Here is a 21,885-nt window from a genome sequence, read left to right as displayed (position 1 = left end):
CATGTTGTGGAATCGTGGGCTCCAGAGAAAAGTCCACAGGCAACTTGGCGACGAGGAGGGGACCCTCTTTAGGCATATTTCTTCCTGCTCCCACACAACAGGGTGGTGGTCTGAAAGCCGGCACTCTAGCCCAGCAGAATCAATCAATCAATCAATCGTATTTATTGAGTGCTTACTGTGTGCAGAACACTGTACTAAGCACTTGGGAAGTCCAAGTTGGCAACATATAGAGACAGTCCCTGCCCAACAGTGAGCTCACAGTCTAAAAGGGGGAGACAGAGAACAAAACCAAACATACTAACAAAATAAAATAAATAGAATAGCTATGTACAAGTAAAATAAATAAAGAAATAGAGTAATAAATATGTACGAAGCAGAAGAGGTGTGGAGAGCTAAGCAGCTCACGCTGATGGGATGCCCTTCTGACAAGAGCCTCCAAGACATTCTGGACAGGACCGTAAACAGAAGGAGAAGGGGGCAGGGAGTGGACAGAACAGTTCAGCCTTCACTGCTTCATTCCCCGGGCTTGACTCCACACGGACGATGCTGTGGGCGTAAAGCAGTTAACCAATGGAGTACTCACCGAGATGTACATGCGTGGTGGCTTCCGTCGGACCTGGAGGGGGAAAAGAACAGAGAAATGATGCGAAAAGACCAGCAAAATGTGGATTCACAAGACTAAACAACGAACATCATACTCAACAGGAAGCGCAGAAAGCACAGCCCAATTCACTAAACGGGAAAGGGGGGAAAGAAACACTAAGTTAGAGTATTCCTTTATTCCATTTTTGATGATAAACAGGGACTTTTAAAAGTGAGGGGGTACAGACAACAAGTATGTAAGGGGCTTGATAATTCCGGAGCTGTGAATAGTTATTTAACTGAGGAAGCCTGAAAGACTTCTCCCTCCTTCTTAGACTGCACGCCCTGTGCTTAGTGCAGTGCTTGGCACAAGCAAGCACTTAACAAAACCCATAATTATCATTATTAATATATAGAGTAAATATTGAAAGTGAAGGGCCTCTTATCACCGGCAAAAAGCAGTGGGAATATATGGGAAAGGCTCAGAATGGCTCAATCAGCATTGCCAAATATCCTCTAACAGACTTAGTAGCAAAGGAGAAATCTGGGAGCTGTAACGCTGACAGTAGGGTGCAGAATGTGTGAAGAAATGGTTTAATAATTTACAATCTTTATATATACAAAGTGTGTGTGGCATACTAATGAATTTAAACTTCCCCAAATTGGGTTTCAGCATTAATTTACCCATAAAAACAGAGAATCACACCTAACATTTGTGAAACTTAATGACTGGCAACATACAGAATTAGCTGAAAATACACCACAAATAGAACTGTCCGAAGCCTAGTATCTGGCAAAATAGTGTACGCTTTAATCTCACAATAATAGAGTTGGATAAGACATCCAGAAGGAGTGTGGCATACTGGACAGACCACAGGTCTGTGAGTCAGGGGACATGGGTTCTAATCCAGACTCCACCATTGGCCAGCTGTGTGTTCTTGGGCAAGTCACTCCACTTCTCTGCGTCTCCGATTTCTCATCTGGAAAATGAGCAATAAATACCCATTCTCCCTCCTCCTCAGACTGTGAACCTCATGTGGGCACAAGAACCGTCGCAAGAACCGTGTCTGAGGTGATCATACTGCATCTACATCAGTGCTTGGCGCATAGTGAGGGATTAACAAGTACAAAAATCATTATTATTTTTGTGACCTGGTCCAACTTCCTGTCTCCAGGATGGTGAAGGATTAAAATAACAAGGGCAGATTGGGGCTAGGGAGCGGGTGTTCTATTCTTTCTTCAATCCATAATCAGGGGATGGAGCTATAATCAGATGGGGACAGCGGAAAAGGTTGGGACTCTTTGATCTGTAAAGGTACAGAAGGTGATAAAGTCTCAAAGGGTGTGGAGAGGGTAAAGAAGCGATTGTTATTCACCAAATCCCCCAGAGGATTCAGATTCAGATTCAGAACCGACAAGAGGAAATTCTAACCTAACCTAAGAGGGCAGCGAGCATTTGGAATTGGGGATGTCAGGAAGTTACGAGGGCAGAAAATACCTGCGTATTCGTGAGGGGTTTTGATAATTTCATGGGAAAGCAGTCCATGATGGGTTATTAGAGGAAAGGTAGGGATATATGATGGTTTCTGGTGAAAGGGGTATTTCACCTGTGCATGAGTGACAGTTCAAAAAATGACCCAAAGTTCTGGCAATCAATCAATCAATGGTATTGAGTGCTTACTGTGTGCAAAGCACTGTACTAAGTGCTCAGGAGAATACAACATAAAAAATGGGGAGACCCTTTCCTCGCCCACAGAGAGCTAAATCTTCATCCCTATGTTTGGTGCACGAGAGGACTCAACGGAACAGGTTTGCAAAGGAATAAAGATCAATCCAGTGGGGATTAAGTGAAACAACGGACACGTCTGGGGAATGCCCACGAAAATCTGTTTTGAAAAACATTTGATAGCAACACTTCCTTTTTGTCCAGCTGGACTGCTCTTGAAAGGATTGGCAATTCACCATGAGGTGTGCGAGAAAGAAGGGGCTGAACTCTTTCAGTAAGTCAGTAGACTTACTGAAACAGAGTTAGTGTGGACTGAATAAAGGAAATCATTCTAGGGAAAGAGAGGAAGGGCAGGGTCAGTAAACGAAGCAGATGTGAAATGACCACACACAAGTTTTCATGAGTCAAGTGAAGGCCTGCTTTTTCTGGCCTCTTCAAGAGCTTAGTTCAGAACTCTGCACATGGTATAAGCTCAATAAACACCATTAACTGACGGATTGATTCTACTTCTACTCACCCACCTATTCACCCTTTTAAAAAGGATGTGAAAAAGAAACAGGAAAAAAGTGAAATGACAGAGCTTCACTAGTCACAGATCGTGATGAATCACCGAAGAAAAATCTTTAAGTTGGGGCAGTCGAGCTCTTGACTAATGGTACCTAATAGAAAAAAAGAAACTAAAGGCCCATATCTCTTTTTTTGAAATGGTCTCCCCTTCATCACCTCTGTTGGGGGATAGAGTTACTTAATACAGCATTTCTTCTCCACACGTCTTATAAAACTCCCTTTTTCTTCAGGGTCAAAATTGAGTGATTCATGATCAGTACACAGTCTCATTTTACTTTTTCCAGAATTCCCCAGCATCACCCAATACAATAATCAGTTATACAATGCTGGCATGTGGTGGACAGCTGTTACCCCTGGTTTTCAGAAAAAGAACCAACCTCAGCTTCAGTGAGTCTCCCAAGGGAACCCTCCTCCCTGAGCCCTTCCTCGATGATTCCACGCTGCTTCAACTTCACTCTTTTGTTTGACTTCTGGGTCTTATAGTTATATTTTAGAAGATCAGATTGCAACAGTCAGGCAGCTCACCCAGGGAAGCTTTGGGTCGATACCAATACTAGATAGAAATATGGTTCACTCAGTGGTGTGGGTATTTCCAGCATAAACAGAGTTCCGATGAAAAGCATATGGATTACATTCTTTCCATGGATCAATTCATGTGGTAAAACTGAGTGCTTGAATGAGAATGATGATAATAATGATAATAATAATAATGACATTTATTAAGCACTCACTATGTGCAAAGCACTTTTCTAAGTGCTGGGGAGGTTACAAGGTGATCACGTTGTCCCACAGGGGGCTCACAGTCTTAATCCCCATTTTACAGAGGAAGTAACTGAGGCCCAGAGAAGTTAAGTGACTTGCCCAAAGCTGACAATTGGCAGAGCCGGGATTTGAACCCATGACCTCTGACTCCAAAGCCCGTGCACTTTTCCGCTGAGCAACGCTGCTTCTCTATAACTGTGGCATTTGTTAAGTGAGAAGCAGCGTGGCTCAGTGACAAGAGCACGGGCTTTGGAGTCAGAGGTCATGGGTTCGAATCCCGACTCCACCACATGTCTGCTGTGTGACTTTGGGCAAGTCACTTAAATTCTCAGAGCCTCAGTTCCCCTAACTGTAAAATGGGGATGAAGACTGTGAGTCCCACGTGGGACACCTTGATCACCCTGTATCCCCCCCAGAGCTTAGAATAGTGCTTTGCACATAGTAAGTGCTTAACAAATACCACCATTATTATTCTTATTATTCTTATTCTATGTACCAGTACTGTACTGAGCACTGGGCTAGATTCTTTACAATCAGCTCAGATGTGGTCCTTGTCTCATGGGGCCCACAGTCTAAAGGAGTGGGAGAACAGGTATTTAATCCCCTTTTTCAGATGAGGAAACTTAGGTATAGACAGACTAAATGACTTTTCCAAGATCCCAGCAGGTAAATTGAAGAACCAGAATTGGAACCCAGGTCCTCTGTCTCCCAAGCCTGTGCTCTTTCCACTAGGCCACGCTGCTTACCGATCAGAGCTGCCTAGATGCCGTGCCCCTTTGGGAGGGTGAGAACACCCACATACCCCAGTGGATGGGTAATTGCCTGACTCACGGTCAACAAGAAGAATAAATTTTAAGCTCTGCCAAAAGGCATATTAATATGAGAGGCTCAGTTTCTTTTAGAACTGACTAGTACTGGAGAAAAGTTGTTATCAAAATAGCACTAAGAAGAGGGAGAAGAGGAGAAGAAAGAGAAGGAGGAGGGAAAGAAGAGAAAACAAAGGAAGAGGAGTTAGGAAATATTTAACTTGCTGTATTCTACCACTTGATGAAAGGAGAAGAGGAAAGTGAAGGAAGGGGAGGCAAAAGAGACAGAAGAAAAGGAAGAGGAGGAGTGGGAGGACAATGAAGAGGAAAAAAGGGAAGGTAGAAGGAAAAGGAAGAGAAAAAGAAGAAAGAAGAAGAGGAAAGAAAAAGGGGAGGAAGAGAAAAAAGAGAAGTGTAGGAGAAGGAAGAGGAGGAGGAAGAGGGAGAAAAAGAGGAGAAAATTGGAGTACACTCAAATGTGGTGGAAACTTTGTTTTGTTTATTTTAATAGTATTTGTTAAGCGCTTACTATGTGCCAGGCACTGTCTGAAACTAATCAGTTTGGACACAATCCTTGTGTAATTTTGCAGATGAGGTAACTGAGGCACAGAGAAGTGATGTGACTTGTTCAAGAACCCACTGTTTCTGGCTCCTGGACCTGTGCTCTTTCCCCTAGGTCCAAGGCTCTCAATGAAAATGGCTTGGTTCTCTGTTCCATGGCATGATTAAATCTGCTCTAGAGGCATCCCAAGCTCAGGCCCGCTGGGACACTGGGGTTCTTCTTGGACTTTGAAATTTTTGCTTGAATTAAATTTTTCAAGCAAAACCCTCAGACCGGTTTGGGCAGGGTTGGCAGAATTAGTCCCAGTGCTCTGGACTCAGGAAATGGTTTCTAGCCCGGGTCTTCCTCTTTACCCTCCTAAGCCTAGCAACTTTTATGTCATTCATTCATTCAATTGTATTTATTGAGCGCTTACTGTGTGCAGAGCACTGTACTAAGCGCTTGGGAAGTACAAGTTGGCAACATATAGAGACAGTCCCTACCCAACAACGGGCTCACAGTCTATATAAGACCCAGAGAGCAGACAGTTCACCAGCTGGGAGGTGAAACTGAAGCCGTCTGGCTGTGCTCAAATAGGACATTTTTTTGGAGAGAAAGTCCCCTCTGCATGGGACACGGTGAAAATTAAGGATTTTTTTTTTTTACAGTGTTCGTTAAGTACTTACTATGTGCCAGGCATTATATTAAACACTGGGGTCAAGACAAGCAGGTTGGGCACAGTCCGTGTCTCACAGTCCATGTCTTAATCCCTGTTTTTGTAGATGAGCTAACTGAGGCACAGAGAAGTGAAGTGCTTGCCCAAGGTCACCTGGCAGACAAATGGCAGAGCCAGGATTAGAGCCCAGGTTCTCTGAGTCCCAGTCCTGTGTTCTTTCCACTGGGCCGAGCTGCTTTTCAGGCTTCTCTTTACAGGTTACTATCCATAGACTGTGAGCCCGTTGTTGGGTAGGGACCGTCTCTATATGTTGCTGATTTGTACTTCCCAAGCGCTTAGTACAGTGCTCTGCACACAGTAAGTGCTCAATAAATACAATTGAATGAATTAGTGTCAGCTGGAGAACTTCCTCTATACCTGCCCTGCTGCTCAAATCAGCCAAAGTCCAGTTAAACGGTGTCTCACGTGAAATGGGTAAGCTTGTCTGGTAGTTGATTTCCCATTCAGTTCAACTGGCTTTAACTTTTTGAATACATAAGCAGTGTGGGCTAATGGTTAGAGCCCAGGCCCTGCAGTCAGAAGGATCATCATCATCATCATCAATCGTATTTATTGAGCGCTTACTATGTGCAAAGCACTGTACTAAGCGCTTGGGAAGTACAAATTGGCAACATATAGAGACAGTCCCTACCCAACAGTGGGCTCACAGTCTAAAACAGGTTCTAACCTTGGCTCTGCTATTTGCCTGCTGTGTGACCTTGGGCAAGTCACTTCACTTTTCTGGGCCTCAGTTACCTCATCGGTAAAATGAGGATTAAGACTGTGAGCCCCATGTGGGACAGGGACTGTGTCCAAGCCTGATTGTTGCCAACCTGTACTTCCCAAGCGCTTAGTACAGTGCTCTGCACACAGTAAGTGCTCAATAAATACGATTGATTGATTGATTGATTTGCTTGTATCCACTCCAGACCTTAGTACAGTGTCCGGCATGTAGTGAGCGCTTAACAAGCACTACCATTACTATTATCAATAATAATAATATAATTATTGTGTGAAGGCATGTGTGAATATATTCCAGGTGAAGAAGCAAAGCAGTTAACCCATCTTAGGCTGAAAGTACCGACAACTTCTTTCCATATGCAACTTCAGGGTGAGACGGGCACTGAATGTACTCTGCCGAGTGACCCTCACCAATACGGGGATCGTGGTCAAGCCACCCTATCTCCAGAGAGCCGAGACAGCCTTGCCTCAGGTATGCCGCCTTCTAATTTGTAATTCAAATGTATTAAACTTCTCGAGCCAAATATGACAAATTAGAGTGGCTCAGTGAAGTTCCTGTTTAATGAGCTAGGAAGGTAGACTTTCATCACCCCAGGAATAATTTCCTTTATTACTTTTTGTCTTTTATTGCAGCGCCGAAGAGTTTTGACCTTCAAGTCTGATAATGAAGGCCCCCAAATGGTATAAATCTAGAGCCGCGGTAGCTTTCTCTGTGCTCAAGGACTACTCCCCCTATGAGGATGAAGGATTATTTAGCATTTCAAGGGAGCCAAATGACACAGGAGCAAGGAGCAAACGGGAAAGCACCGCACCACCCTTACTTAAGAGTTGTCCACTGTGAAAGTGGAAGCAAAGCAAATCCTAAAAGCACGCTTAATTCGACGGAATACTCAGCGGGCACAGAACTTGGCTTCGATCCTAGTAGAATCAGGACGTGCCTTGTACTCCTGACTCCCTTTGGTGAGTGACAATCAACGGCAATTATTGAGCACTTACCGTGTGCAGAGCACTGTACTAAGCACTTGGGAGAGTACAGTATAACAGAGTTTATAGATACGTTCCCTGCCCCCAAGGAGCTTACGTTTGGATCAGGCTATTCTTGCCCAACCTACTTTTTGTTTTTGACAGCAATCAATCAGTCAATCAATCGTATTTACTGAGCGCTTACTGTGTGCAGAGCACTGTACTAAGCGCTTGGGAAGTACTAGTTGGCAACATATAGAGACAGTCCCTACCCAACAGTGGGCTTACAGTCTAAAAGGTGGGCTCACAGTCTAAAAGGCAGCACCTAGTGGGGGGCCAGACTAGAAGAGAGGCAGTGTGGTCCAGTGGATAGAGCATGGGCGGGCCTAGGAATCAGAAGGATCTGGGTTCTAATCCTGGCTCTGCCATCCGTCTGCTGTGTGACCTAGGGCAAGTCATTTCACTTCTCTGGGCCTCAGTTACTTTATCTAGAAAATGGAGATTAAACGTGTGAACCCCATGTGGGACAGGGACTGTCCAACCTACCCCAGCATTGAAAACAGTGCTTGGGACATGGTAGGTGCTTAACAAATACCATTATTATTATTATTACTAATAATAAGAATGATGGGCAACTTTGAGGAAGGAATTTTGAGGTGAATATGGAGGAGCAGTATGGCCTAGTGGAAAGAGCACAGGCCTGAAAGTCAGAAGACCTGGATTCGAATCCCAACTCTACTGCTGTCTGCTCTGTGACCTTGGACAGAGTCCACTAGGCCATGCTGCTTCCCCTTCCCAATCAATAGCAATTGATTGCTTGCTATTCCCTCCAAAAAGGTGAAGGACCCCAGCATTGGGCTTCACCCATTCAGTTGGAATTAGTAGGGGAGGGGCTGGCCCCAATTCCTCACGCCTCCACTCATTCGTTCAATCGTACTGAATGAATCGTAGAGAAGCAGCGTGGCTCGGTGGAAAGAGCCTGGGCTTCGGAGTCAGAGGTCATGGGTTCAAATCCCAGCTCCGCCAATTGTCAGCTGTGTGACTTTGGGCAAGTCACTTAACTTCTCTGTGCCTCAGTTACCTCATCTGTAAAATGGGGATTAAGATTTGTGAGCCCCCCATGGGACAACCTGATCACCTTGTAACCTCCTCAGCGCTTAGAATAGTGCTTTGCACATAGTAAGTGCTTAATAAATACCATTATTATTATTTATTGAGAGCTTTCTGTGTGCAAAGCACTGAACTAAGCACTTGGGAGAGGACAATATAACAATAAACAGACATATTTTGCCCGCAGCGAGTTCACAGCCTAGAGGCTGAGTTAGCACCTATAAATGGGGCCGAAGCAGGAGGGTGAGGTATGGTTCCCTCTTACTGACAATCATCCAGTCAGTGACCACAGGACAAAAGTCTCCTGGCATACATAAATGACCTTCAGAAACCCATCTATATGGGGCTACTTTGGGGGGCCCACGAGGCCAGAATCCCCTTGCCCTCTTCTGTTTTGAACATGTCACTTCCTCTTTCCAGGGATTCCCTGGGAGAACTCTCTGAATCCCACCGAGCTCAGTCCACCGATGGGAGGCCCACAGGCAGTGTGGCCAAGTGGAAAGACCACGAGCCTTGGCGTCCGAGGACCTGGGTTCTAATCCCAGCTCTTCCAATTGTTTGCCACGTGAACCTGGGCAAGTCACTTCTCTGTGCCTCAGTTTGCTCAACTGGAAAATGGAGATTGGATACCTGTTCTCTCTCCTCCTTAGACTGGGAGCCCCATGTGGGACAAGGACTGTATCCCACCTGATAAACTTGTATCTATCCCAGTGCTTAGAACTGGGCTTGACAAACAATAAGTGCTTAATAAATACGATTAAAAAAATCAAAATCAAAATCAAGTTCCCAGAGCACATGCACTTCTGTCAGCATGTGAGATTTCAGACTCTGCCATCCATGTGCTCTTTCCCCCTTCCTCCTCTCACCTCCTTCCCTCCTGTTCCCCTCCCCACGGCCTCTCCCGAGGGACAGACCATGCAAATGGGATCACCAAACAGTAACAAAGACCATCAAAACCTATTTCTAAAGCTTAAATTCATTTTCTGCCATTTGTGGCTACCTCCAATGGCTCCTTGCTCTGATCCTCTACCCTGGCCCAACTCAATGTGTCGGCCACTGAGGGTGGGAAATGTCATCTTATATTCCTATTTACCCTTGTGTGTCCTGCCCAGAATCCTCAGGCAGTGCTGGGGGCCCCAGATAATTGCCCAGTGAGGAGAAAAATTGGGTTTCTTCCCTTTAACAGAGAAGCAGCATGGCTCAGTGGAAAGAGCACGGGCTTTGGAGTCCGAGGTCATGGCAAATCCCGGCTCTGCCAATTGCCAGCTATGTGACTTTGGGCAAGTCACTTCACTTCTCTGGGCCTGTTACCTCATCTGTAAAATGGGGATGAAGACTATGAGACCTCCGTGGGACAACCTGATCACCTTGTAACCTCCCCAGCGCTTAGAACAGTGCTTTGCACACAGTCAGCACTTAATAAATGCTATCATTTAACAAAAGGAACAGGCCTACCAAAACCAGTTGGATGGGACATATTTCATGTCAAATTATTCTTAGGGCTAAGTACTGGGGTAAGTGTGGTCAAATGAGAAAATGCATCAGCTCTCCCAAAGTCTTTGCTCTCGGTTGTGAAGTTGAGAACACGGTCTAGTTTGGTTTTTATTGTTTTGTTTTTTTAATGGTAATCAGTTAGTGCCCACTGTGTGTCAGGCACTGTACTAAGTACTGGGGTAGACCCCAGCTAATCAGGTTGAACACAGTCCCTGACGCATATGGGGATCGCAGTTTTAATCCCCATTTTGCAGATGCGGATACTGAGGCACAGAGAAATGCCTTGCCCAAGGTCAATGCAAGCCAATGCCTTGCCCAAGGTCACACAGCTGAAAGGTGGAGGAGCCAGGATTAGAACCCAGGTCCTTATGACTTCCAGGCCCTCTATCCAAGAGGCTTGTCAGATGCCAAAGGAATTCCCCTCGGGTCATTAAACAGTAGCGGCCAGGTTTACCCAGAATCATGGTCTATTTCTGGCCTACCGGCCCCCTGACATGCTCTGAACCCTTGACATGAACCTTTGACTTCTGGGGTTCTTCACACAAGCTAGGGGATAGAGCATCAGCCTGGGAATTGGGATTGGGAATCAGAAGGACCTGTTTTTATACTTGTCTTCCCCATCTGAATTCAAGCTTTTTATGGGCAAGGAAGGTGTTAGCTTTTATTGTGTACTTCCCAAGTGCCTAAAACAGCGGGCCTTCAAATACTACTACTGCTCCTTTCAAATTGCCGGGTATCTCACCTGTACTGTATTCATTTATTCAGTCATATTTATTGTGCTTACAGTGTGCATAGCACTGTTCTAAGTGCTTGGGAGAGTACAATACAGCAATCGACGGACGCATTTCCTGCCCACAACGAGCTTCTCCATTTCGGCCTAAGGCCAATTTTGAATGTCCCTGCTAGCCTGCGATATGTAACTCAGATAAGTATGTGGCATTCTGGGAATTGAGATCGATCGATCAATCGATCAATCGTATTTATGGGGCACTTACTGTGTGCAGAACCTGTAATAAGCTCTTGGGAGAGTACAATACAACAATCTAACAGACCACATTTCCTGCCCCCAAGGAGCTCACAGTCTAGCGGGGGAGACAGACATTAATGTAAATAAATAAATTACAGATATGTTCATAAGAGCTGTGGGGCTGGGAAGGGGGAAATGAATAAAGGGAGCAAGTCAGGATGGTGCAGAAAGGAGTGAGAGAAGAGGAAAGGAGGGCTTAGTCAGGGAAGGCCTCTTGGAGGAGATGTGCCTTCAATAATGCTTTGAAGTGGGGGAGAGTCATTGTTTGTCAGATGTGAAAAGGGAGGATGTTCCGGGCCAGAGGCAGGACGTGGGTGAGAGGTCAGCGATGAGAAGTTTTTTTACTAGTTTATTTCAATTTCTGGCTTTCCAGTACCCACCCACACTGTGAGCCCACTGTTAGGTAGGGACTGTCTCTATATGTTGCCAAATTGTACTTCCCAAGCACTTAGTACAGTGTTCTGCACACAGTAAGCGCTCAATAAATATGATTGATGACTGCTGGGTGCAGAACTCGTTCCTTAGGCACTTGGGAATATGAAATAGAAGTCACAGTCCCTGCCCTCAAGGTGCTTGCAATCTATGTCCCTAAACAGTTTGCCAGTCATACAAAGAGGTTGACGACCAGGGATTCTGGGTCCGAAAGAATCAGAGCGGCCAAGGAGCCAGTCTGATGGAAATAATATTTTCATTCCTTCCACAGCACTGTTACTCCACTTCTGCATTCTACACCTGAATGATAACTCCATCACTTGCCCACTGATACTTCTGAAAGGTTGTTTTTTGACTGGGGAAAAAAGTTCCCAGACTACCAGATTCTCTCAAATTGATCTCCAAGAGGCACAAGAAACCAGCTAGTCTATCTTTAGAATTGGTAAACGGGTTTGCTCTTCAAAATAAAAATGGCTTCACTCTACAAAATATCCTTGGGTATTGGGTGGGGAATTTGAGCGTGAGCACTTTTCTGCTCTGGGAATAGAGTACTTGTCAGACTTAAATTTCCAACATATGTGTAGCTCACACATGGGAAAAATATTTTTCATTGTAAAAATATTTTACCTTTACTCTATAGGGTAATTGCCTTCCATATTGTTAATAGTTTCCTCAAGTGTGGGAAGCAGCGTGGCCTGGGAGTAAATTAGATAGCACATGGACTTGGGAGTCAAAAGGACCTGGGTTCTAATCACCGCTCTACCACTTGTCTGTTGTATGAACTTAGGCAAGCCGCTGAATTTCTCTGTGCCTTAGTTCCCTCATCTGTAAAATGGGCATTAAGACTGCGAGTTCCATTTGAGACATGGACTGTGTCCAACCTGATTAACTTGTATCTACCCTAGTGCCTGGCACAAAGTAAGTGCTTAACAAAATACCATAAAATGAAAGTCTTCATCTTTGTAGTCCTCCATTAAAAGCAACACAAGGTATGAGCTGTCAGGAAGGCTCCACGGTAGAGTGAAAGAAACTGAGTCAAAGTTTCTTTTTCCTTCCATCTCAGTATTTACTGACACTCTTTCAGACACTGGCCGCTGTTGTAGAGACTGAATAATCTGGATAGCTGCAAAACCTGCCCTAGCATCATGGGCATACAATAGTTCTTACCTCCTTGCTCACACAGCTGCTGGGCTAGGGCATCCTTGAATATAATTTGGCCTCTGTGAGTTGCTGTTGCCCTGGAAATAGAAAGAGAGGAATGGGTTAGGTGAACCACACACTCATTTGAGACTTATTGGGCTCAGCAAGTTCTGAGAAGAAAGTCTGTTTAAAATAAAAAACAACAAGCAAATTGAGAAGCAGGGTGGGCTAGTGGATACAGCACGGTCCTGGGAGTCAGAAGTACCTGGGTTCCAATCCCGGCTCCGTAACTTTTCTGCTGTGTGACCCTGGGCAACTTCTCTGTGGCTCAGTTATCTCATCTGTAAAATGGGGATTACGATTGTGAGCCCCATGTGGGACAGGGACTGCGTCCAACCCAATTTACTTGTATCTACTCCAGAGCTTAGTACTGTGCCTGGCACATAGTAAGAGCTTAACAAAGACTACAATTATTATTATTAATCAATCAATCAATCAATCGTATTTATTGAGCGCTTACTGTGTGCCTAAGTGCTTGGGAAGTACAAGTTGGCAACATATAGAGACAGTCCCTACCCAACAGTGGGCTCACAGTCTAAAAGGGGGAAATATGATTACCATTATTACCATTATAATAATAATAATGGAATTATTACCATTATTAATAACAAAAGGGAAAGAGAGACAACTATACTCTAGTAGCCAAAGATGGGAATGGCTTGCTGGATAAGGTCAATCAATCAGTTGTATTTATTGAGTGCTTGCTGTGTGCAGAGCACTGTACTAAGCATTTGAGAGGGTACAACATAACAGAGTTGGTAGACAGACCCACTACCTGCCCACAACAAGTTTATAATCCAGAGGGGGAGACAGACATTAATATAAATGAATAAATTATGAATAAGTATAAAAGTATTGGGGGGCTGAGCAGTGAATCAAGGGAGCAAAGTGCCAGGGTGACACAGAAACGAGTGGGAGAAGAGGAGATGAAGGCTTAGAATGGGAATGTCTGGGTCCTTCGATGTAAGAAGTAAGGAGGAGATGCCTCAAGGCTTCTCCTGAAAAAGTCCACACCTGCTGGGTGACCTTGGGCAAATCACTTAACTCCTCTGAGCCTCAGTCACCTCATCTGTAAAATGGGGACTAAGACTGAGAACCCCATGTGGGACACGGACTGTGTTCAATCCGTTTAGCTTGAATCTACCTTGGCTCTTAGTACAGTGCCTGGCACATAGTAAGCGCTGAACAAATACCATAAAAAAAATAAGCATGGCTTTCACTTGGCGAAAGGCGCATTTCAAGGGCTTGCACATGGAATCAAAAGGAAGGAAGTCACTGCTCTCTCATTAGCAGGAAGCACAGGGTTCCTTACAGAGGAAATCCACTCTACTCATCCTCAAAATCAACACCATCTCCAGAGAAACAAGCTTTCCTGCTGGGTCTGACGGTCATTTCTAAGGGGAGTTTTGCCTCCCAGTTGTTTGAAAATGAAACCCTCAATTAAATGGTTTGATGGGCTATGATTCCTCAGAGGGAAAGAAATAATTCATACTTTCCAGATTGAGTATTAGCCCTTGGAAATGTGTTGTATTCTAGGTCTAAAATAATTAGAAACAGATAAACAATTTCTAATCTCTTTTTAAGAATGAAATAGGCAGACATTTCTTATGAGGCCTGGGAACTATTAACGGATTAATCTGTAGGTTAAATACCCAAATAATTGTGGCATTTGTTAAACGCTAAGTGCCAGGACGGATACAAGCAAATTGGGTTGGATACGGTCCCTGTACCACATTGGGCTCACAGTCGCAATCTCCGTTTTACAGATGAGGTAACTGTGGCCCAGAAAAGTGAAGTGACTTGTCCAAGGTCACACAGCAGACAAGTGGCAGAGGTGGAATTAAAACCCACAACCTTCTGATCCCAGGCCTGTGCTCTAGCCACTACACGATGCTGCTTTTGCAGGATTAAGGACCTGGGTTTCCTCTGGACTGTAAACTCGTTGTGGGCAGGGAATGTGTCTGTTTATTGTTATAGTGTACTCTCCCAAACTCTCAGGAGAGTGCTCTGCAAACAGTAAGCACTTAATAAATACGATTGACTGATTAATCCCAGCTCCACCACTTTGCTACTGCTTGGGTGAATCACTTCGCCACACCCATGGATAAAATTCACCACTGGTGGGAGTCAGCTTGGAATAAGAAGAACAGTGATTCTCTAGAACAGATTTTTCTTTAGATGGATGCACAAAGGTTCTTTGTTCCACCAGTGAAGCAAACATACAAAGATGGAAGAAACCATCCCCGGAATAATGTTGGGAATCGGAGTGATTAAAGTAACAAAGTGCTCAAGGAATATATTAGACTGTATTTTCTAAAATAACAATCAAGGCCAAATTAGAACACTGTGTGTCATCAGAAAGCAACTGGGATCGTTTAATTCCTGTTTAAAACAAATCACGACCCATATAGAAATTTTCTTGTTGGTTGATGAGTTTCAAAACTATGGGCTTTCAAAAGTAATCATCAAATGAATCCTGTATAAACCACTGCTAGAATGCTTTCAGGAACTTGGTTGAATTCATTTTGGAAAACGGACTTGGGAGGTCGACAGGGACTGGGGCTTGACTCTCACTTGTAGATATTGTATTTACAATTGTTTATTTGGTCAAACAGCATTACTAGGTTGCTAGGGACACTGTAACAGGGTTAAAAAGCTGTGAAATATGCCCACCTCTGACATCTTTTGTGCGGTAAATATTCTGGTTTCTCTCTTTTACCAAACTACCAGAAACGTAAACAAAGTGATATTTACTCTTACAGAGGTACTATGTGGTAAAATTTGCTTGCCTGTAAGTTCTTTGAGGGAAGGAACTGTGCTTTTTCCCCCCTAAGTTAATAATAATGATAATTGTGGTACTTGTTAAGCACCTGTTATGTTCCAGGCAGTGTACTAAGCACTGGGGTGGATACAAGCAAATCGAGTTGGACACAGTCCCTGTCCCATGTGGGATTTACTATCTCAATCTCCATTTTACAGATGAGGGAACTGAGGCACAAGGAAGTGAAGTGACTTGCCCCAGGTCACACAGCAGACAAGTGGTGGAGCCAGGATTAGAATAATAATAATAATAATAATAATAATAATAATAATGGCATTTATTAAGCGCTTACTATGTGCAAAGCACTGTTCTAAGTGCTGGGGAGGTTACAAAGTGATCCGGTTGTCCCACGGGGGGCTCACAGTCTTAATCCTCATTTTCCAGATGAGGGAACTGAGGCCCAGAGAAGTGACTTGCCCAAAGTCACCCAGCTGACAATTGGCGGAGCCGGGATTTGAACCCATGACCTCTGACTCCAAAGCCCACGTTCTTTCCACTGAGCCACGCTGCTTCTCAGAACCCATGACCTTCGGACTCCCATGCCCATGCTCTATCCACTGTGCCAGTTACTCTACCAATACAGTTCATTATACAGAGGGGCACTTGGTGATCAATCAATCGTATTTATTGAGCGCTAACTATGTGCAGCGCACTGTGTCTTCCATCTTTGGATTTTTGCTTCACTGATGGGACAAAGAATGCTTGTGCACCCATCATCATCTCCGGGCCACAGTTACCTCCCCACATCCGCCAAGCTAGCTCTCTTCCTCCCTTCAAGGCCCTACTGAGAGCTCACCTCCTCCAGGAGGCCTTCCCAGAATGAGTCCCCTCTTTCCTCTCCCGCTCTCCATCCCCCCTGCCTTGCCTCCTTCCCTTCCCCACAGCACCTGTATATATGTACGTATGCATTACTCTATTTATTTTACTTGTATATATCTATTCTATTTATTTTATTTTGTTAATATGTTTTGTTTTGTTCTCTGCCTCCCCCTTTTAGACTGTGAGCCCACTGTTGGGTAGGGACCGTCTCTAGATGTTGCCAACTTGTACTTCCCAAGCGCTTAGTACAGTGCTCTGCACATAGTAAGTGCTCAATAAATACGATTGATTGATTGATTGATTGATTACCTCATCTGTAAAAGGGGTTTGAGACTGAGAGCCCAGTGTGGGGCAGGGACTGTGTCTACCCAATTTGCTTGTATCCTACCCAGCACTTAATAAAGCGCCTAGCACATACTAAGCATTTAACAAATACCACAATTATTATTATTATTATGCTGACCTGTACTTCCCAAGCGCTTAGTACAGTGCTCTGCACACAGTAAGTACTCAATAAATACAATTGAATGAATTATTATTATTTCCAGTGACCCATGTGATCACCTAACATGGCAACCGGGGCAACTGCCCAGATGCCTTGAACCCTACATTCTCTGACCTGCTTCTGGAACAACCAGTATTTGTTAGAAAGTACAGGTTCAGGTCTTACAGACTTTAAGCTTCTTGCAGGCAGGGCACGTGTCTACCCACTCTGTTGTACAGTACCCTTCCAAGTGCTCAGTACAATACTCTGTAGACAGTAAACCCTCTTCTCCTCCTCCTCTCCCCCTCGTCCCCCTCTCCATCCCCCCCATCTTACCTCCTTCGCTTCCCCACAGCACCTGTATATAAGTATATATGTTTGTACATATTTGTTACCTTATTTATTTATTTATTTATTTTACTTGTACATATCTATTCTATTTATTTTATTTTGTTAGTATGTTTGGTTTTGTTCTCTGTCTCCCCCTTTTAGACTGTGAGCCCACTGTTGGGTAGGGACTGTCTCTATATGTTGCCAATTTGTACTTCCCAAGCACTTAGTACAGTGCTCTGCACACAGCAAGTGCTCAATAAATACGATTGATGATGATGATGATGAAATCCAAATTCAGTGATACCAGAAAACTCTATCTTCAGTCACTGAAGAAGGGTATTTTCCTGAACCAGCCCACAAATAATTATTTACATATCTAGGAATGAGCAAACACAATTCCCACCCTTATCCCCTTAAACGTAAAAGTAATGAGAAAGAGATCAATTTTAATTGTTTCTCTGTGGTCCCTTCTAAAATTGGCAGGTCTGTTCACAAATTCCATCTTGGCCTTGTCTGAGGATAACTTTAAGGCAGCATTATTGGCTCAGTGGAAAGAGCATGGGCTTTGGAGTCAGGGGTCATGGGTTCGAATCCCGGCTTTGCCACATGTCTGCTGTGTGACCTTGGGTAAGTCACTTAACTTCTCTGAGCCTCAGTTACCTCATCTGTAAAATGGGGATTAAGACTGTGAGCCCTACGTGGGACAACCTGATCACCTTGTATCCCCCCCAGTGCTTTGCACATAGTAAGCGCTTAACAAATACCATTATCATCATCATCATTATATCTCCATACCTTCAGCCCTCTGGCCCTCTCTACCTCTATGTCCCTGGACCTCTGAACCTCTGTAATAATAATGATGGCATTTGTTAAGCGCTTACTATGTGCAAAGTGCTGCAGGGATACAAGGTGGTCAGGTTGTCCCACGTGGGGCTCACAGTCTTAATCCCCATTTTCCAGATGAGGGAATTGAGGCACAGAGAGGTTAAGTAACTGGCCCAAAGTCACACAGCTGATAATTGGTGGAGCCTGGATTTGAACCCATGACCTCTGACTCTCTTTCCACTGAGCCACGCTGCTGTACCTCTGTGTCTCTACAGTGCACACGCAGGTGAACCAGCCAAAAGACTAAAGTGGATTTCCTCGGGGACTGTACTTGAGGGAAAAGACTTCTTGGCAAGGGGATATTTTATTTCCTTTAGATAGATCAGTGAGGTACCATTATCTCCAAATCGTTCTCTTAATTGAGATTTTATTTCCGTCCGGCTTGGGCGTGGACAAACACCCGGCTGCCGCCGTCAGAAACAATCTTTTTAATTCTTCTGGCATTTCTTAAGCTCTTCCTGTCTGTCAAGCACTGTTCTAAGCGCTGTAGTAGCTACAAATGAATTAGGCTGGACACGGTCCCTGTCCCACATGGGGCTCACAGTCTAAACAGGAGGGTGAATAGGCCCAGAGAAGTTAAGTGACTCGCCCAAGGTCACACAGCGGGCCTGTGCTCTTTTCACTAGGCCATGCTGCCTCTCCAGCATGCTGCTTCTTGGGTGAGTTCTGACTCAGTAATGCCTTCGCTTGTGGCCTGATGCTCTGATTACCGTTAATGGGGAGAAAAACACGTTGTCACGTTGTAATTCTTTTCTGTAAGAGAGCAACCACACTGTTCTCAGAGTTAATTACTGTCAATACCTTGGGAATGGCTAATGTAAATTAGAGAATCAAGGCGTAGCCTAAAAAAAACCCTGCAACATCGCCCTTGTGCTAGAAAAGAGTACCTTGAATCCTGATGCCCTAATATTGACGGTGGCTGCCTCATGTCCTCTATTCTTTAGATGCTCCCAATCAGGGAAGTTGCATGATCTAGTGGATAGAGCCCGGGAGTGGGAGTCAGAGGGATCTGGGTTCTAATCCCGGCCGTCCCACTTGTCTGCTGTGTAACCTTGGGCAAGATGCTTAATTTCTCTGTGCCTCAGTTACCTCATCTGTGAAGTGGGAATTACAACTGGAAAAACCTCTAGACTGTGATCCCGTTGCTGGGTAGAGACCGTCTCTATATGTTGCCAACTTGTACTTCCCAAGCGCTTAGTACAGTGCTCTGCACACAGTAAGCGCTCAATAAATATGACTGAATGAATGAATGAACTGGAAGCCCCATGTGGCACAGGAACTGGCACATACTAAGTGCAGAGAAGCAGCGTAGCTCAGTGGAAAGAGCCCGGGCTTGGGAGTCAGAGGTCATGGGTTCGAATCCCGGCTCTGCCACTTGTCAGCTGTGTGACATTGGGCAAGCCACTTAACTTCTCTGTGCCTCAGTTACCTCATCTGTAAAATGGGGATTAAAACTGTGAGCTCCACGTGGGACAATGTCATCAACTTGTGCTTTGCACATGGTAAGCACTTAAATACCATTATTATCATTATTATTAAATACCATAAAAAGAAGAAGTTAAGGGAGATTTATGTGCATTCGTTTGGGGTGTTACCTTACACTAAACCCTATTTCCCAGCTTAAAATATTTTCAAGCAGTCCACACTGCCTGATTTTGGATAATCAAATTCTTAGCCTAGCCCTGACAGTCTTAAACCTTAAAAGTCACCTTGCAAACCTCATCTTTAGCATTCTCTGTTGTGAAGAGCATTAAATTGACACTGCTTATCATCCTCTTTAAGGCACTCACTCAGCTCTCCCCATCCTACCTTGCGTCTTTGATCATCTGCTGCAACCCGGCCTACACACACTTTGCTCCCCTAATGCCCACCTACTCACTGTACCTCCATCTCGTCTGTTTTGTCATCAATCCCTCGCTCACATCCTCCCTCGGGCTGGAACTCCCTTTCCCTTCATATCCAACAGACCATCACTCTCCCCGTCTTCCGTGTTCTCCTAAAAATCACATCTCCTCTGAGAGATCTTTCCCAAATTCGCCCTCATTTCCCCTACTCTCGCTCCCTCCTTTAGCGCTGCCCTTACACTTGGCTCCGTGCCTTTTAAGCACTTCTTAGCCACTCTACTCTCAGCCCCATAGCACTTATGCACATATCCTTTTACCTGACATTTCCCCTCTGTCTCCCTCTCTAAACTAAAAGCTCCCTGTGGGCAGAGATCATGTAGACATGTGCTTAGTGGCGAAGCAGCGTGGCTTAGTGGAAAAAGCATGGGCTTCGGAGTCAGAGGTCGTGGGTTCTAATCCTGGCTCCGCCACTTGTCAGCTGTGCGACTTTGGGCAAACCACTTAGCTTCTCTGTGCCTCAGTTACCTCTTTCGACATCAAAATCTTGTCCCTGGCCTCTTTCCTGCCTCTTTCCTCCTCCATACAGGCCAGACCACCACTATCCCCACGTTCAAAGCCTAATTAAAATCTCATGTTCTCCAAAACGCCTTCCTTGACTCATCATTTCCCCTCCTTATTCTCCCTCCCTTTTGTGTCGCTCTGCGCTTGGATCTCTACCTCCTGCCCAATTTGATACTCACGTCGTACCCGTCCCGACAGCATAACCTGCTTCCCCTACCTGTAATTTAACACTAGTCTCCCTAACTAAACTGACATTGATTAACTGTAAGCTCCTTGAGGGCACGGATCATACTGACCAACTCTACTGTATTGTACCAATTATCCCAAGCGCTTAGTACAGAGCTCTGCACACAGTGAGTGCTCAATAAATACCACTGATTGATTATCCCCCAATAGATGCCATGTATAGTATTCTGCCTAGCGTAGGCATTCAGTACAGAGCTCTGCACCTCCGTGGGACAACCTGATCACCTTGCAACCTCCCCAGCGCTTACAACAGTGCTGTGCACATAGTAAGCGCTTAATAAATGCTGTCATGAAAATAATAGCTAGCTAAATACTTCATTCATTCATTCGTTCATTCAATCGTATTTATTGAGCACTTATTGTGATCACTACACGAAGCCCTTGGGAGAATACAATATAAAAACAGACACATTCCCTGCCCACAATGAGTGATGATGATGATGACAATCATTCAAAATCCTTTTTTACAGGTTCAAACACCCAAGTATCACATCCTTGCTTTTCCTGACACTTTCCTTCTCTGACAAATGCCTTTTCTAGAGTTCTCTCTCACCTGGTGCCTCAAGATTGGTATCTTCAGTCTTCTCAAGGGCTATCGCTTCTGCATTTCTTACATAGATGGCAAAATACTACCCCATGCATTACTGGGCTTGTACGTGCCAAATGTCTGTCTCTCCTTTTCCCGGATCGGCCGCTGGGATCTCAGAAAGTGCATCCATTCTCGTTCCTGACAGTTTGTGTACGGGAAAAGAGGGAAAAGTGGCAATATAAACTGTATCTGATCAAACGGTACCAGGAGGCTCACAAGATGGTGCTCCCGTCTCTCTCTCCTCCCTTACTGGAGTCATTTACAGCATCAGCGAGTGTGTCACGGTTAATGAAGCAAATCGCCGAGGCCTGGAAAACAGTCAGGGAGGGGTGGGCCATTGTCCCTCTCACACTCCTGGACTCAGTGGCCAAACACCCTGCGTTTGGCCCAAGAATAATTAATTATCATGGCGGTGATCAACAACCATCACAATAATCCCTTGTGCTTTCTGGCTGAGCCAGTTTTCCTCGAGGGTTTCAACTTGGCGTGGACCCGGGCTCTTCTTACCAGTCCAATGGTGGAGCTGGCAGTCAGGCACCATTTTGTTGTGGGCAGGGAATGTGTCTATTTATTGCTGTATTGTACTCTCGCAAGCGCATAGTACAGTGCTTTGCACATAGTAAGCGCTCAGGAAATA

The 21,885-nt window shown here is 44.8% G+C and overlaps 1 protein-coding gene across 1 annotated transcript in view; it reads right to left on the bottom strand.

The window, feature by feature from the left end:
- RELN (reelin) overlaps window positions 1-21,885 on the bottom strand; it is a 368,099-nt gene that overhangs the window by 244,235 nt on the left and 101,979 nt on the right. The window contains exons 5-6 of the mRNA XM_038740909.1: window positions 12,634-12,704; window positions 584-616 (exon numbers count right to left, since the gene is read on the bottom strand). Coding sequence (XP_038596837.1) covers window positions 584-616; window positions 12,634-12,704 — 104 coding nt within the window. The remainder of the gene's footprint in view (window positions 1-583; window positions 617-12,633; window positions 12,705-21,885) is intronic.

Source organism: Tachyglossus aculeatus, assembly GCF_015852505.1.
Source record: "Tachyglossus aculeatus isolate mTacAcu1 chromosome 12 unlocalized genomic scaffold, mTacAcu1.pri SUPER_6_unloc_1, whole genome shotgun sequence".
Taxonomy (NCBI): Eukaryota; Metazoa; Chordata; class Mammalia; order Monotremata; family Tachyglossidae; genus Tachyglossus; species Tachyglossus aculeatus.
The sequence above is the reverse complement of the archived record's forward strand: the minus strand, read 5'-3'. Positions and strand labels throughout refer to the sequence as shown.